The sequence below is a fragment of the Raphanus sativus genome, chromosome 7 (genome assembly GCF_000801105.2).
Source record: "Raphanus sativus cultivar WK10039 chromosome 7, ASM80110v3, whole genome shotgun sequence".
NCBI classification, from domain to species: domain Eukaryota; kingdom Viridiplantae; phylum Streptophyta; class Magnoliopsida; order Brassicales; family Brassicaceae; genus Raphanus; species Raphanus sativus.
This window is the reverse complement of record NC_079517.1, coordinates 5,382,998-5,399,720: the sequence shown is the minus strand read 5'-3', so window position 1 is coordinate 5,399,720 and position 16,723 is coordinate 5,382,998. Positions and strand designations below refer to the sequence as shown.

The following is a 16,723-nucleotide window of genomic DNA, read 5'->3' as shown; positions in this document are numbered from 1 at the left end:
GGTAATTATAGAACGATTAATATTTTTAGTATTCTTAGTATATATCTTATCTAAATCGACATGTAATAAATGTAAAAATCATATATGGAATATAGACAAAAAGAAGAATTATATTTAAGGAAATACATCAATGTAAAGTTAGACTATAGTATGTATTATATATAAAGAATGAGATATTTAATTTAAACATATGAGATCCACTTTTAAATATCCACCTAGAGAAAGTTGTAATGTTCCTATTTTAATAAGATAGATAGATGCCTCCTCTGTAAAATTTCTTTTACTTTATAATAGCACACTGTTTCACATATTTGTTTCTGTCTTATAGTATTTCTTAATGGACCATTATTCGTTCGTATTTATTTGTTTCATTAGCTTTTTGGGATCCATGACATATTAAATTTGAACGTTACAAAAAACGCGGAAGTGGGAAGATCACGACGTAGCATCTGTTTCTAGGTGTAACTGACCCTCTCTATCTGATTGATTAAACTAATCACCGACCGATCTAAATACAGACAGAGAGAAAGAATTGTCTACACCATTAATCCTCTTATAAACCCGAGAGTCAAACTCACAACAAACTGTTATATTCTCTGCAGAAACTCCCACAAAAATAAACACATCTCCTCCCCCCCCATTTTTATTATCTTCTCTGCTTTGCTCTGTTCTGGATCATCCTGATTCTTCAGATCATCATCAACTTGGATCTTTACTCTCAGGTTTGTAACAAAACTCAAATGCATCTTTCAGATTTCATCTACATCATCATCATTCTTTGCTTCATCTATCTCATTTTTAAATCCGATCATCGTCGATCCTTTTCCCGACGTTGTAATGTCTAAAAAGAGAGATGAAGAGACACTTGGTGTTTTTTTCTTTGATTAAATAATATATGAAGACGTGCTCATACGTTACTTAATAATGCTTACTTGTGTCTTGTTAGTGTCGGCACAAGTTGATTATTAATTTATTTTTCGTATTGTTTCGTACAGTAAATAATTAGATAATCATGAAAATTTTGTGATGCTCATGAATGAATGAAATGTTTGTTTGTCAATGTGGAAACATGTGTTACTGTCACGAGTTATGATCAGGCTACAATAATGTCGACATTTGAGTCGGTGATCATGTTCTCTTGCCTTGCTTCTCAAGATTTCATCACTCTGTTATTATTATTTTTTAAAAAAAAATGAATGGCTACAACTCCTAAGACATTACATTTTCTTGATCACTAGTCACTACTGCAGAATGTGGTTTACTGAGATGTTGTTGTTTGATTAGTCTCTCTGCATGGTAACTGTTTTTAGGTGGATTTTGCGGAGATGAAAAGATTCGAGAGGCCAAGAACTTCGACTACCTCAAAGCCAAGAACCAGTTCCACTTTGGCAAAGAAAGACCAGAAACAGCAGCCCACTAGCAAAGCCAATGGAGGAGTCAAACCGTTGAATGCAGCTCAGCTTGTTTCCAGAGTTCTAGATGCGACTGCTTCTGATCCTTCTTCAGTCACTCTAAACGATTCAACAACTGGATCCGAGTCTTCTGAAGTCTATGAAAATATGAACCTTCATTACATGGACGATGCTAACGAGAAGCCAAGGAATGATGAGACTCTGATGATGGTGGACTACGGTGACGAATCAGGGACCGAAACAAACAATGATTCTGTTTCTTCTTCTCAAGGAGGTGATGTGTTCTCCCCTGAAGATAAGAAGTCATCAAGGGTTCCCAAGAGCAGAAGCTCTCAGGATATACCCTTGACATCAAAGGGACGAGCCAGTGTCGGTTCGGTTCGATCTCGATCCAGCACGTTCCACCGCACTGCTAGAAAGACCGTGAGATCCAGTAAGAGTCATCAGGCAAAAGCTTTGTCTGATCTCTCCTCTTATAGAAGCAGCTCTGAGACTAAAAAGACTTTCTCTCCTGAAACGGTTGATGACGCTTCTTTTGAGGATGCAAAAGAAGATGACAAGTTCGAAGATGCGTTGAATAATAGCACTGACAGTGACAATGACAATGACAATGAAGTAGTACATGTGGACAAGGAAGGCGAAAGAAACCAAGACTTGACTCAAAAGATTGGGACATTGGAATCTAGGATCGAGCGACTCGAAGAAGAGCTGAGAGAAGTGGCTACTCTTGAGATGTCACTGTACTCTGTGTTTCCAGAGCATGGGAGCTCGGAACATGAGCTGCACAGACCTGCACGTGATCTTTCTAGGATCTACGCGCTAGCTAGAAAAAATCAGAGTGAAAACAAGTTAATATCAGTAGCCAAAAACATTGTATCTGGTCTCTACTTGGTGTTGAAATCCTGTGGAAGCGATGTACTTAGGTAAGCAAAGTAGATATTTATTCTTCTTGTGTATATGTATCTATAGCAACTGGTAAGAAAAAACACATTTGTCTGTTCTCTGGCGCAGGTTAACTTTCTGGTTGTCCAACACTGTCATGTTGAGAGAGATAATTTCACATGAATTTGGTGGAACAAATATTAATGGATCAAACTGGCTTGAAGAAGACTGGACAGATATAAGAACTCTGATAGCTGCACTAAGAAGAGTTGAATCATGTTTATTCACAAGTACTGTTGGTTCCATATGGTCACAGGTAAAAAAAGCCATATTATCATCCTTTTCTTGTGTTGAAAGCAAGATGGAGAGATATTAAATAGCTTTAGATTCCCACACTCTTTGTTTTAGGTAATGATGGTACATATGAGATCTCCTCAAGGAGTAGGCTCAACAAAGTGTGAAATGATGGGGAATTTTTCAGAACCATCAACATGTGATAGGTTACAAGAGAGCTTTTCTTTAAACCTGTGGAAAAAAGCTTTTGAGGAGGCTCTTCAACGGCTCTGTCCTGTTGTTCAAGCAGAGAGATGTGGTTGTTTGCATGTATTGACAAGAATGGTACACTCTCTTTTTACTTCTCTTATTACACAGTGGAATGGTGCTTGCTTTTGTCCTACTGAAATTAACTGACATGTTCTGTTCTAACTAAAAGGTAATGGAGCAATGCATAGCAAGACTTGATGTGGCTATGTTCAATGCCATTCTCCGTGAGTCGGCTCAACCAACTGATTCCGACTCTGATCCCATCTCTGACCCAAGAGTTCTGCCAATCCCAGCAGGGGTTTTGAGCTTTGAATCTGGAGTAAAACTTAAAAACACGGTATACACATATATAAACCATTCCAAGTTGTACATGACATTTATGTATGTTAGCTAACATAAAGTTTATATACAGGTTGGCTACTGGTCAAGATTGCTTACAGACATCTTTGAGATCGATGATGATCATTCTGAGGAAAGAGGAGATGAGACATTTAAACCTTTCCACTTGCTCAATGAACTGAGCGATCTCCTTATGCTTCCAAAAGAAATGCTTGTAGACAGTTCCACCAGAGATGAGGTAATGTATTATACTTCATTATTTAGTAGTCTCTGAAGCTGTGATGCTACATAGTCTCTTGGTTTTAATATTTGTTTTGTGCAGGTCTGCCCATCAATTGGTTTGAGTTTGATAAAAAGGATATTATGCAACTTCACCCCAGATGAGTTCTGCCCATACCCCGTCCCAGGAACTGTTCTTGAGGAGCTCAACGCTCAGGTTCATCTTGTTTTCTTTTATTTCCAGTGACTAGATAGGAAGAAAAGTAGTCTTTGCTAAAACTATGTTGTTTCTTTGTTTCCAGAGCATAATTGAGAGAAGAAGCTCATCATCAGGAGATGCAACTAGAGACTTTCCCAGACAAGTCGATCCGGTTGAGTACTGTCTTCCTTCTAGTCCACAGTTGACAGATATGGTTGAAGAGTTCAGTGACAACCTTAAGGTTTCTATGATACAAAACATAGTATACAACAACAACGAAGAGGTAGATACTACATCAAGATCTCCTCCATACTACAAAATCATCAAAGGAGTTGAAGAAAAGGACAATCTTAGTTTCTCTCCCACTAATGAAAGATACAGACTCCTTGGAGAAATCTAAAACCAAAGCTCATAAGATGTACATTCATACATAACTCTCTCTCTCTGTCTCTCATACACACACACTCCAAAAACAAAACATACGCACTTATCTTGGTTTTTATAGTAAAAAACTAGAGCGAATAAAATGGTCTCTCTCTCTCTTGGCTATATTGTTTATGCGGAAACTGGAAGCTCTTCAGATGAAGCTGCGACAGAAGAGCTTATTATACACTGAAGCGCTTTGATGACTTGAAGCAGTGAAGGTCGTTTCTCTGCAGCAACGGCGATGCAGTTGAGAGCAATGTCTAAGGTCTTTAGCATGTCTGATTGGCAAGAGTTGGACAAGATCTTTTGGTCAAGAACTTGCTCAGCTCCATCTGTCAAGTTTATCTTCCTCCTTACCTGCTTCGCTATGTCAAAGGACTCTCCAGATGCTCCTTCCTCTGCTCTTTGCCCCGTTACAAGTTCTAGTAGTACAACTCCGAAACTGTAAACATCCATTTCTTCTGTTGCTTTCTTGCTGTAATTGTTTTCTGGATACATTCAAAGAAAGAAACACATGATTACCAATAAAGTTCACTCATAATCAGTAATGATCACTAGACATTGTACCTGGTGCAGTATAGCAGGAGTAGGACTGAGAAGCAGCCTCTCCAACGATATGGTCAAGAGCAAAATCACTGATCTTTGGTTCAAAATCTTTGTCCAAGAGAATGTTTGTCGACTTAAGATTCCTATGGAGTAAGTGTGGCACATAATCTTTGCTAATGTACGCCAACGCTTGAGCAACACCTAATGCTATCTTCAACCTAACGCTCCACTGCAGCTGATCACCAGGCTTTGATAGCAGCATATCATGCAAGCTACCGTTATGCGTGTGCTCGTATATCAAGAAGATCAGCTCGTCTGTGAAACAAAAACCAAGAATTCGAATAACGTTCTTGTGCCTTATCTTCGCTATGGTCCTCACTTCAGCTTTCAGAGCTTTGGATGATATATTCCTTGAGTTCACGAGCTTCTTCACAGCTATTAACTCTCCACTCGATAAACTGAGAACGTATACGTCGGAAGGACTACTTTCATTCACCACTTTCATCAACTCCTGCTCGGTTAACCTGAGAGGATAATAGAACTCCGACCGCCAAGTACTCTTGAACTGAGCTTTCTTTCGGTAATAACGATATGACACAAAGAGGGAAGCGGCGAGAGCAAGTAGTAAACATATCAGAAGTAACAACAAAGCTTTATGGAAGAAGCTGGACCGACCAGAGGAGCAGGGATGGGGGAAACCGGGTCCACAGAGCCCTGGATTGCCTTGCAGGAAGGAAGCTGGTAAGCCAGATACCAGGGAGGGAGCCACCTCACCTGATAGTTTATTGTACGACACGTTGAAGAGAGCAAGCTTCAGGCTCTGCAACTCTGGAGGGATCGAACCGGTAAGCTTATTAGCAGATAGATCAAGATAAGTCAGAACATGTAACTCAGCAAGTGATTTTGGGATCTCTCCGGTAAATGCATTCCCTGCCAGAGACAAAGAGACAAGCTTCTTGCAGTTCTTGATCTCAGGGATCTTCCCTGAGAGAGTGTTGTGAGAGATGTTGACAATGCTGAGGACAGGTGAGTCACAGAAGTTAGGAGGTAACTCTCCGTTAAACCCGTTCTCCGAAGCAGAGAACTTATACAAGTTCTTGATCAGTCCAAGACCATGTGGGATTGTATTAGTAAAGGAGTTGTTATCTATCTCAACTTGCTCTAGTGAAGAAGCTAAAGAGACAGAATCAGGAACATGACCTGTGAACTGATTATTACCTGCTCTAATAATCTTAATCTTCGGTGATGACCATAACCCAACCGGAAACTCACCAGAGAATCCATTCTCCTGCACTTGAAACCTCTCCAGAGTAAGACACTCACCAATGGAGTTAGGGAGTGATCCTTCAAACAAATTAGAATGTAGAGAAAGGCTAACAAGGCTATTGCCGCTGCAAACGCCACTAGGGAAAGAGCCGGTTATCTTGTTCTGCGAGACGTCAAGAGACACTAGGTTCTTGAGAGAAGAAGGCCCTATGGAACCGGTGAGGTTGTTCAGACACAAGTCCAACACTTTCAAACTCGTCAAACCCACAAACGAAGTGGGAACCGCTCCGTGGAAGCCTGACCTTTGCAGGAGAAGGTGCTCAAGCTTGTCTAGCTTCCCAATAGAAGAAGGGATCTCGCTAACCAAGTAACTGTTTTCAGACAGATCAAGAACAACGAGCTCGCTTAGCTTCCCTATCACAGGAGGGACGAGACCAGTGAGAAGATTACTTCCCAAGTTGAGAACTTGGAGATTCGAGAGTAACCCTAACCCTTCTGGAATCTTACCCTCGACGTGGTTACTGCTCAAGTCAAGAACTCTCAACGCGGTGAACTCAGAAATCTGATCAGGGATCGTGCCCCAGATGAGATTGGCGCTGAGATTCAGAGTCTCTAAGGTGAGACAGGAGGAGAGATGAAGAGGGATAGGCTGGTTGAAGAGGTTTTGGGAGAGGTCGAGGTGAGTTAGGTAAGGGAGGTTACAGACAGAGTCGGAGATTTCGCCGGAGAGGTTTAGGCTTTGGAGGTTGATGGAAGAGACGTAGAGAGAAGGAGCTCTGGTGCAAGTGATGCCGGTCCAGTTACAGTGGTGAAGAGAAGAAGCTTTGGACCAACGTGAAAGAGAGTTCTTTGGATCATCGATGGAGGCTTTGAATCTGAGGAGAGAAGCGAGTTCAACGTCTTCCGTGAAAGAGAAGGTAGTGAAGAAGAAGAGGGAGAATGTGAGGGCCAATGAGAGTGAGAACTGGTGGTTGAATCTGGTGGCCATTAAAGAGAATGAAGAAGATCTGCTGAGAGAGTGATTGGAGTGAGAGTGAGAGTGAGAATTAAAAGCATTATTGATGAGTATAAATTAAAGGTAAAATGTTAAGAGGAAAAAGAGATAAGTAATCATTTTTCGAATAAGACAACAACTGTAATAAACACACTTTTTGTCAACAAGTGCATTTACTAAATGTTTTTCTCTGACGTGGCGTAGAGTGTGTCTCTCACAGGATTTTGGTTCTTTTCGAGTTTTGAAACCTTCTGGCTCAGGTAGTGGGTTACGCCACGCTGACTTTTTTAGTTTTACCTAATTGTACCACTCACATAGCCTGAGAACAAGCTTTTAGCTTTTTTAGTTTTTTTTTTTTATCAGTTCGATCCTTTTTGTACAAACATTAATTCTTTTGTATTATTATTAAATTGGATTTGGATCAGATGGCTGTTAGATAACTCTGAATGGTCAAGGAGGAAAGCAATGACGTACGATCTACTTTGGATTTAGAATATTTAAATAATAAAACAAGGGTGGTATTTGTAATTATAAGAGAGTGGGGTTAGTTATGGTAGATCAGAAAACATAGGGGGTTTAGTATGAAATTTTCCGTTAAATTCATCAAAGAGGGTTCTTTCGGGTAGGAACTGGTAGATTTATTTCTTAGGACAAAAAAACGTGTCGGAGATTGGACATTCGGATCCTCTCTCTCTCTCTGCTTCTTGGTTTCAAGTCCGATTACAAAGCGCAACCTTTTACAGTGGACTTTTCCTCTGCAGCACACAAAAAGGTTTTCGTTTTTCAAGGTGTGACCTTTCTTCCTCAAAAGCAAGTTCCTTTTCTTCTAGGGTTTTATTATTTGCTTTGCTTTGCTTTGCTACTCTCTAACTTTGTGTTTTGCCTTTCAAGTTAACCTAGTTGAGTTTTAGAACCTTCAACAAAAGAGCTTCTGCTTCTTCTTCTTTTTTTTGGATGTACCGTTAATTCTGTTTCAGAGAGTTAGATGAGATGTTTTGGTGGTAAAATTCTTGGTTTGAATTCATACCTCCTTAACTCCCGCTGAAGTTTTTGATCCGAGGGATTATATTAGTTCTCAGTTTTCTAGACTGTGAAAGCTATTCGCTTTATAGGAGACAAATGATGATATGGTTTGATTTTTATTGCTCTGCTCAACGATCTGCCTTAAAACGTAGTCTTTTTAAAGGAGTAGAATGGTAACTTAGGGTGGCTACACTGAGGGTCTTTATTTGTTTTTGTTATTGCTAATAGTTTCTCTTAATTCAAGTGAGATCCACATTTATTCAGCCTCTGTACATGATTTTGCATACATTTGATGGGTTATTTTAATCAGTCTGTTAAGCAAAAAAAAACAGAGGTTCCTATGTTCTTGAGTTTGTTAGGCTCTTAGCTCTCCTCAGAAACTGCCTTGGAGGATACATGTGTGTTTAATAAGTAAATGAATCTCTAGCATTCTTCTTTCTTGCTTGTTTAACTAAAACAGAAGCAGCCACTATACTGGAGAGTGTTTTTTACTTTGATCCTATAACTGAAAACTATGTTGCCATTTTATAATGTTGCCATTTTATAATCATTTTTTTCTTTTTTGACTTGTCTTAACTTAGCAGTCTCTTCTTCATATAGTTTCAATCTGTGCACACAAGAGAAGTCTCAAGAATCTTATCCTGCAAGAGAGGCCGCCATAAGTGGATATTGTCTTTGGCCATCAAGTGTGTTAGTACTGAAAGTAGTATGGCTGATATGAGTCCAATAACCGATGTCTCAACAGATGGAGACAGAGATCTTGGGGTGGGTTTAGCTCATAACCTGTGAAATATTCTCTCACTTATGTTCTTCAGACGAGTGTGGTTTCTAATGGACCCAGTAAATTTTTTTTATGTTGTTAAAAATCTAATGCAGTCTGAGGGAGCACTAGTGAACACTGCTGCTTCTGATTCTAGTGAACGATCCAAGAACAAGTTGGATCAAAAGGTGATATGTCCATCTCTATAGATTCAGAAACCATTTTTTATTGAGCCAACGTATTAATCTTCTCCATAGACCGTTCGTAGGCTTGCTCAAAACCGCGAGGCAGCAAGGAAAAGCAGACTGAGGAAGAAGGTAAATTACCTTCCCATTGGTTCTTTCTTTCTTGTTTTTTTTTTCTTTTCTGAAATGATGCACGCTTAAGTACTTTTTAATTGTTCCATTCGTTCCATAGGCGTATGTTCAGCAGCTTGAGAACAGCCGCTTGAAGCTTACACAGCTTGAGCAAGAGCTGCAAAGAGCAAGACAGCAGGTTCAAATTCATTTCCTTTTTTGTTGTTGTTAACTCTTGTGATTCTGTATACATAAATGGATGGCTTTTGGCTTTGTAGGGTGTCTTCATTTCAAGCACAGGAGACCAAGCCCATTCTACTGGTGGAAATGGTTGGTTGCTTATTCTCCATTAGTTTTATCATATTGTTTTTATTTCTGGCTTCTGATATGTGTAGAAGATAGGTTCATATCATCTTGCTATTGACTAGGTTAGGTTGAACAGTTAGTTACACTATATGTCATCTCTTGGCAATGGCTGACTGAAGTGGTTCTGATATCAAAAAACAGTTCATCTAATTAGATCTTGATCATGTATAAACTTTTATCTTTCAGGGGCGTTGGCGTTTGATGCTGAATACTCACGGTGGCTGGAAGAAAAGAACAAGAGAATGAACGAGCTGAGATCTGCTCTGAATGCGCATGCAGGTGATGGTGAGCTTCGAATAATAGTAGACGGTGTGATGGCTCACTACGAGGAGCTTTTCAGGATAAAAAGCAACGCAGCTAAGAACGATGTCTTTCACTTGCTATACGGTATGTGGAAAACACCAGCTGAGAGATGTTTCTTGTGGCTTGGTGGCTTCCGTTCATCCGAAATTCTCAAGGTCAGTTTCAAAACTCCATTCCTCTTCATCTGTTTCAGTAGAAATGAATAATGTTGTGTGCAAAAAAAAACAGCTTCTGGCGAATCAGTTGGAGCCAATGACAGAGAGACAGGTGATGGGAATAAATAGCTTGCAAGAGACATCACAGCAGGCTGAAGATGCTTTGTCTCAAGGGATGGAGAGCTTACAACAGTCCTTAGCTGATACTTTATCTAGCGGGACTCTTGGTTCTAGCTCATCAGGTAATGTCGCTAGCTACATGGGTCAAATGGCCATGGCGATGGGGAAGTTAGGTACCCTCGAAGGTTTTATCCGCCAGGTACAACAAAAAAAAAATCTGACACTGTTATGTTATTTAATATGTAAATATCTTAAGAAGATAATAATGAACTTGTTTTGTTTTAATGATGGTGGTGGCGGTGGCAGGCGGATAACTTGAGACTGCAAACATTGCAACAGATGATAAGAGTATTAACAACGCGACAGTCAGCGCGTGCTTTACTTGCGATACATGATTACTCCTCGAGGTTACGAGCTCTCAGCTCTTTATGGCTTGCTCGGCCTAGAGAGTGACATTTGTGTGTTTTGGTCACTCAACTCAGCTGTACAAAATTCATATGAACACACAAACCAGGAGAGACTTTTTTACATTTAACTTTGTTAGATTCGTCTTATTAGCAAATCCATCAACGAATAAGAAGAGTCTTTTTTCTTGTCTGTAAGGTTTTCTAAATGGTTTGGTAGTAATTTGATGTTGTTTTAGCTGTAGCCTCAATGTTGTATGCATATCTTTTATAATTAGAAATGTCCCTTGAATTTTGTCTTTTTGTTGTTGCTGTTGTGATATACTTGGTACAAATGTAATGTATTTCACTCTTTTAATACTATATTTTGATATTTACATTTCGGTATCTATATTTATTTCAAGATTGCAAATTTGCATTCTCACTCAATGACACAGTAAAAACCATTCATCAAGCTTGGGTTGTATTTATTTCATAATTCTTTTCTGTACAGAATCTCAAACTACATGAATACTGAATACAGTGTGTGTGTGTGTTCCTACATCCACTAAGCTCCACTTTTCAGGTGTTAAACGATTATGTATTGATTTACTGGTGCATAACCAACTTTTTTGCAACGAGACGGACTCCAGCTTTCTGCTGATAATCATACGGTTCCAGAGACAAGAATGCATCGACAACACTTCCCGTGTTCAGCAATGATTCAAGCTCCTCTGCATTCGGGTTGCTGTATATCAGCTTCTGAGTATCTCCAGAGGACTCTCTCTGGTGTACCTCTATTGCGTACCGAGCTGCATCTCCACTTATCTCTGTCGGTATACTGCAGAGAAAAAACAAAGAAACTAATCAGTGAGAAACTAAAACAATAAAACCAGAAAGGGAGAGGTTACTTACTGTATCCTTGCGTTAGGATAGTTTACAAACCCCTTCACTGGACTCACTAACGTGTTCCAGTCAGAAGAGGAACCCGAATCAACTGATAGTTTCTGCGCATTGCTGTCACACGCTTCGAGTATACTGCACATCCTCGGGTTCAGATCAACAACAAAGTTTAGTCTCCTTCTCCCGGAGTTGTCTAGAAACTTCCCGTTGATTCCAAACCTTATTTTCAGACAAGAACAGTAGAGCTGCAGAGGGGAGTCGCCGTGGAGGAGCTTTAGTCTCGTCAGTTGGCTTCCATGATAAAACGGGACAAGAATCGCTCTGATGTTTTGAAGAGATATCGCATCAGGGGACAAGAATCCCTCATGGTGGTCACTTGTATTTGCGGGGACAACAGTATCAGATGGTTGATTCTCTTCTTCTTCTTCTTCCATGAGAGTGTCTAACTGAAGATTGTTGTCTGAAGCCATTTCATTCCTCAAGAAACTCATGTTAAACGGGTCTGGCTGAGCTACACTGTTCTCACCGATGGAAGGTAGGGTAAAAGAGCTTATAACAGTATTATCCTCGCGAGAAGAAGATGCTCTGAGATGTCTCCTTAAACTAGTAGTTTCTGGAGATACTGACTTGTCTACAAGAACATCTGGGAGACTTGACTCCTGACAAATATATAGGCATTATTACCTCTGGTTAAATCCAATTTTTTTTAAAAAAAACATTGATTGCAAGGAGACAGTACTAAAGAGAACATACCAAGAACAAGACAGTGGCACAATATTTAAGGACCTCAAGATTCATTCTAACATCGTCAAGACTCCTGAAAACAAGATACAAAGAATCAGAGCTCAACAGCTTTTGATAAGTTTATGGTAAAGAACTAGATCCCAAATGCTTTTGACTGTAATGTACAAGAAACCGTTAGAAGTTAGTTAGGCGTTCTATATGAGATTATTGATTAGGCGGGACCTTGACCAATTTTTTTAAAAGTGCCTAAACTGATTTTTTTTTTTTTTTTTTCAAAAATCAGTCTAGTAAAATCGGTTCTTTTAAGTACGATTTGCCAAGCGTTATGCTGCCTAAACTGATTTTTTTTTTAATTTCAAAAATCAGTTAGTAAAATCTTTCTTTTAGTTTCTATTCGCAGAGCCTTAAGCTGCCTAGACCGATTTTTAGAACATTACTACAACGTACCTATGCGTTTGCTTGCCAAGCCCGAAATATGTAGCCAAAGTTGCCATCTACAGAAGAAACAAAACACACATGATAAGACTCTCAAAAGTATCACACCATCCATCATTCAAACATTTTGGTACCTTCATATCACCAGCTCTCCTACCAAACCTCTGAGTAAGCAAAGCCAATGAGTCGATGGCGCCTTTAGGCTCAGGAGGTTGACGACCAATCTCAGCAAAAGCTTCTCTAATCCTAGCACAATCAAACCTCAATATGTTGTGTCCTGCCCATATCCTCCCTGCATCAATATTATAATAATCCAAAAAGCTTTAATCTTTGTGACATTTGATTCCACAAAGGTGATCACTTTTTTGTTTTTGTAATATTTGTAATTCAAAACAGGAAGCTCCAAAGCAAGTTAGAAAGAAGAAGGTTTTAATTAAACCGTGGAGAATGTCGTAGACCGTATCAGCAATATCAGAGAACAAAGGCGCCAAAACCACGTCGTTGCGGCTGATACCGTTGCATCTAACGGATAAAGTAGATATGAGGCTCAAATCCGCGGGTTGGACCAGTGTCGTGTAACTTCGGAGCTCCGTGAGCTTCTTTGGACACACCAGGATTGACCCGAACTCCAGAATCGCGAAACGCTCTCCCCGTTTTGGAACTGTTGTCTCAACGTCGAAGAAAGCGATTTCGGATCTATCCACCGGAGGATCCATCAAAGTGTTGTTTTTTTTTATTTAACGGGTCGGGTTGAATTGAGCGGTTAATGTTAAAAGCTTTGGACTTTGTTTCTGAATAGGACTTTTATCATCAAGTGGGGAGATTATATGAAGCTGAGGTTACTTTGACCAGTTGATTACGCAAAGTGAAAATAAATTTACTTTTGAGGGTTTTCATTTTTTGAAATTGTTATTACAAAAGAGTGCTTTGTACACATTCCTTGCCTCTTTTACATGTCTTTGTAAGCTGCAAGTAACCTTGTTCCCAGGTTTGTGCCGAGCTTTAGAGACAGGAAACATACTAACTAAGGTCATGATTTTGAGATTGAATCATAAACAAACATGAGGAGAGGTAACTTTACTTCAACCTACCTTTTAAGTTCACACAGCCACTGTCTCTGGTCTCTTGCTAGTTTTGATTCCTTTTATAGCTGCAAATGTTAGAAACGAGCAGATAAAATATCAAAATATCGCCACTCACAAAATCATGGTTGGTAGTACAGGGAGGAGCCACTAATGTATATACCTTCGGCGTAGTCTTTGGCTCCAAATACAGCTGATCCAGCCACTAAAGCATTTGCTCCAGCCTCAATAACCTTGTAAGCATTTTTGGGAGTGACTCCACCGTCGACTTCAATCCATGGGTTTACTCCCTGCAGCAAACACCACAAGCCAATGGTTTCAGGAGAGGAGAAAGCTTCTGGTTTTGGTTGCAAAATAAACTTTGAATTGAAGCTAAGTAGAAGATTAGATGTATATACCAGCTCCACACACATTCTTCTCAAGTCTGCTATTTTCTTCACTTGGCTTTCGATAAAGCTCTGCCCACCAAACCCAGGGTTCACAGACATTATCAAGATCAGATCAACACCTGATGCAAGAAGCAAAAGAGAATCCAATCAGAACAACTTTGTTGAATAAGCTACGAGTGCATAATGTTCAGGATGCAAGCAGAAGCCTCACAGTCTAATACATATTCGATTGCAGTCAATGGAGTGCCAGGATTTAGGACAACTCCAGCTTTAGCTCCCAAGCTTTTAATCTACATTCAATCCACAGCACGTTGTTCGATTAACTGAGTGTCTATAAGAAGCATTGAAACAGGTAGAAAAAAAGATTCTTACTTGGTTAACTGTACGGTGTAAATGGATGGTAGAGGACTGCTCACAATGTACACTAACTATATCTGCACCTGCTTTGATGAAATCAGGCACTCTCTGCTCAGGTTCCACTATCATCTGACACAAGAGGGCATCTAAAATTAACAGACGAACTTTAGGAAACAGTAAAGCAAAGGGAAGGGAAAGCATTAAAGCTTACAAGATGAACATCCAACGGAAGATCTGTAACAGGTCGCAGAGCGTCAACCACTAGCGGCCCAATAGTAATGTTGGGAACAAAACGACCATCCATCACATCAACATGAATCCAATCACAACCTGCTAACTCCACAGCTTTTACCTGACGGAAACCCAAAAACACAGGAATATAAAGCAGCAAGCATTGGAAAAGTGATTTAAATCAAGGAAGAGAAAGCAAAAGCCAAACCTGCTCGCCCAATTTGGAGAAGTTGGCAGATAGGATCGATGGAGAAACAATGATATCGGTTTTTGAGAACTTATCAACCCGAGCTGAGGCCTTAACAGCACCGTGAGTGTTCCTTCTAAGAAAAAGTCACATAACAAAAACATCTCTTATACATATTTGGTTCAAGCATTTCTACGAACACATGAGACGCATTATAAAAGAGACAACTTTTTCTCTCTTGTCTAGGGTTCGGATCAAAGATTCTAAATTTCGAGCAACCCATAACGTTACCTGGAGGAAGGAAAGGAAGTGGGCTGGTAAAGAAGCGACCTTTCGGGTCTGAGGCCAACCCCAGTGACCAACGAAGCAGCTAAGCTCGACATATCCAATAGCTTATCTATCACTATTGATTTGATTTGGGTTGTGAGAGAAAGTCAAAAGCTTCGATATCTCCGATCTTCTTCTTCTTCTTCTTCCTTAGTCTCTCTTGACTCTCAAACAAGAGAAGAGGAAAAAAGACAATAAAAATCTCACCTTTTGTTCGGACAGGAGGAGGTCTGAAGATCCTAGGAGTCGCCACGTGTGACGTAGGGCTCGTGGGAAATAAAGGTAAGCAGCTTATCTCCAATGCTTGGCTCTCCATTGCTGACGTGTGTCTCTCAGTGGCTCCCAAGGGACTAGTAGATATCTCTCGATTCAGATTGTTTTAGCTTTAGGGTTAGTTTGGTAATTGAAATTATGTATCGGTTCTTAATTCTCGGTAACTCGGTATGACGTTTTCCGATACCAATTAGCAATCATGGTATCGTCAAACCGGGTTTGGTTTGGTGTAGGATGGCACTTGTTTTCGGATTTCGCATGATTTATTTTATTTTATTTTAATTTTGGCTCTAGGATGACTGATGATATGAATCGTATGATTGTTGAATGTAGGGTTGGTTAAAATATTTTTAAATTTTAATTCGATTTGTTATCTATTTTAATTTGAACCTAAAAAGTATGATATTTGCCACTTTACGAAATAAAACAAATATTAATATATAATATTTATAATAAACAAAACAAATCACAATCTGACTTGATCCGTGTGTATATATAATGTAAAATTTATAGTATTTTTTATTTATTAAATACATTATATTTTGTATTAGAATTCTAAAAGATAATTACCTTTTTATTTTTGTAATAAATATTATTATTTATATTATTTTAGATTATTATTTATTTTTATTTTTTATTTGTAAGAAATTAATAGATTTTTATTCAAGATTGTATTTGTAGAGAAGCATTATTAGCTTTTAGAACATCATCACAACATGTTCCTCTAATTAATATTTTGTGAGAGAAAATTTTGTTGATTATGTTATATGCAATTCCATTTGTTTAAAATAACTTCATAAGCCTAGAAAAGATCATTAATCATAAAAATATTTATCTTTTACAAATATGTATTTTTTTACCAAACAAAAAATATGTATTTTTTAACATTATTTTTTACAAATAGTGCTCCCTTGTTTTTTTTTACTAAACTAAATATTGCTCCCTTGTTCCATTAATTTATTTGGCTGGCTCCCGTATTTATCAGCCACTCACCATGACAAACCAAAACAAATGGCAGATAAGTGATGTGTCGAGTCCCTGGAAGGAGGTTAGGTAGCCAGTATATTTGCACAGTACACGTTTTTGGGCTCATTTGTCTGTCTTTCCACGTATATGGCAGCTTTATTGATCAAGGCTCTCCCACATTTCGCTTTTTATCTTGGTTTCTAATTCAAATCATATCTGATCTAAAAACGACTGAATATGCTTTCTCTCTAATTCATATGTCAGATGTTCCACTAGGAACTCCACAATCGATTATTTATATCCTCTCCAGTCCAGATGTTATATAATCTACAATATTGTGACTATTTGGGCTCATTTGTCTTTTTCTTTTTAACACAATGTCTTTTTAAATATTTAAAATAACGACTTATTGATATATTGACAATAATCTACACAAGTTCTGGCGCAAAGGAGTCGGGCTAGTGGTTTAACATAGGGTTGGTTCTATTGTGTTTTTAGTTCGCTTCTTAATTGAAGGCCAGGAAGGGCAACTGATCCCGTACCTAGAAAAAGATTAGGGCATGTCCCGAATTCCTAGTGATTAATCAGACAAAAGTT

The 16,723-nt window shown here is 38.9% G+C and overlaps 5 protein-coding genes across 6 annotated transcripts; 2 read left to right on the top strand and 3 right to left on the bottom strand.

Annotated features, from left to right (window-relative positions):
- The first annotated feature begins 418 nt into the window (after positions 1–418).
- Positions 419–4,136, top strand: LOC108817190 (uncharacterized). The gene is made up of 8 exons (XM_018589831.2): positions 419–722; positions 1,311–2,335; positions 2,424–2,610; positions 2,703–2,912; positions 3,007–3,174; positions 3,250–3,414; positions 3,499–3,612; positions 3,698–4,136. The coding sequence occupies exons 2-8, from the start codon at positions 1,326–1,328 to the stop codon at positions 3,992–3,994; spliced, it is 2,151 nt and encodes a 716-aa protein (XP_018445333.1). The 5' UTR covers positions 419–722; positions 1,311–1,325; the 3' UTR covers positions 3,995–4,136.
- LOC108817189 (probably inactive leucine-rich repeat receptor-like protein kinase At5g06940) lies at positions 3,905–6,893 on the bottom strand. The gene is made up of 2 exons (XM_018589830.2): positions 4,588–6,893; positions 3,905–4,508 (listed from the first exon to the last, which is right to left on the bottom strand). Exons 1-2 carry the CDS (start codon positions 6,818–6,820, stop codon positions 4,150–4,152), a joined length of 2,592 nt encoding a protein of 863 aa, XP_018445332.1. The 5' UTR covers positions 6,821–6,893; the 3' UTR covers positions 3,905–4,149.
- A 567-nt stretch (positions 6,894–7,460) lies between these two features.
- On the top strand, positions 7,461–10,645 carry LOC108817187 (transcription factor TGA2-like). 2 transcript variants are annotated; one of them, XM_018589825.2, is made up of 9 exons: positions 7,461–7,614; positions 8,450–8,614; positions 8,726–8,797; positions 8,867–8,926; positions 9,027–9,104; positions 9,184–9,235; positions 9,458–9,729; positions 9,803–10,048; positions 10,156–10,645. In XM_018589825.2, the coding sequence occupies exons 2-9, from the start codon at positions 8,558–8,560 to the stop codon at positions 10,300–10,302; spliced, it is 984 nt and encodes a 327-aa protein (XP_018445327.1). In that variant the 5' UTR covers positions 7,461–7,614; positions 8,450–8,557; the 3' UTR covers positions 10,303–10,645. The 2 variants fall into 2 exon arrangements, with proteins under 2 accessions (XP_018445327.1, XP_018445328.1); XM_018589826.2 differs by having other exon boundaries at positions 7,472–7,614; positions 8,434–8,614.
- Positions 10,646–10,694: 49 nt separating this feature from the next.
- Positions 10,695–13,161, bottom strand: LOC108817186 (protein NEN1). Its single transcript, XM_018589824.2, has 6 exons — positions 12,754–13,161; positions 12,449–12,606; positions 12,327–12,373; positions 11,889–11,952; positions 11,148–11,794; positions 10,695–11,073 (listed from the first exon to the last, which is right to left on the bottom strand). Exons 1-6 carry the CDS (start codon positions 13,028–13,030, stop codon positions 10,842–10,844), a joined length of 1,425 nt encoding a protein of 474 aa, XP_018445326.1. The 5' UTR covers positions 13,031–13,161; the 3' UTR covers positions 10,695–10,841.
- A 19-nt stretch (positions 13,162–13,180) lies between these two features.
- Positions 13,181–15,129, bottom strand: LOC108817059 (ribulose-5-phosphate-3-epimerase, chloroplastic-like). Its single transcript, XM_018589654.2, has 9 exons — positions 14,852–15,129; positions 14,582–14,696; positions 14,354–14,494; positions 14,158–14,271; positions 13,997–14,075; positions 13,795–13,904; positions 13,560–13,686; positions 13,406–13,464; positions 13,181–13,314 (listed from the first exon to the last, which is right to left on the bottom strand). The coding sequence occupies exons 1-8, from the start codon at positions 14,941–14,943 to the stop codon at positions 13,415–13,417; spliced, it is 828 nt and encodes a 275-aa protein (XP_018445156.1). The 5' UTR covers positions 14,944–15,129; the 3' UTR covers positions 13,181–13,314; positions 13,406–13,414.
- Between the last annotated feature and the right edge of the window lie 1,594 nt (positions 15,130–16,723).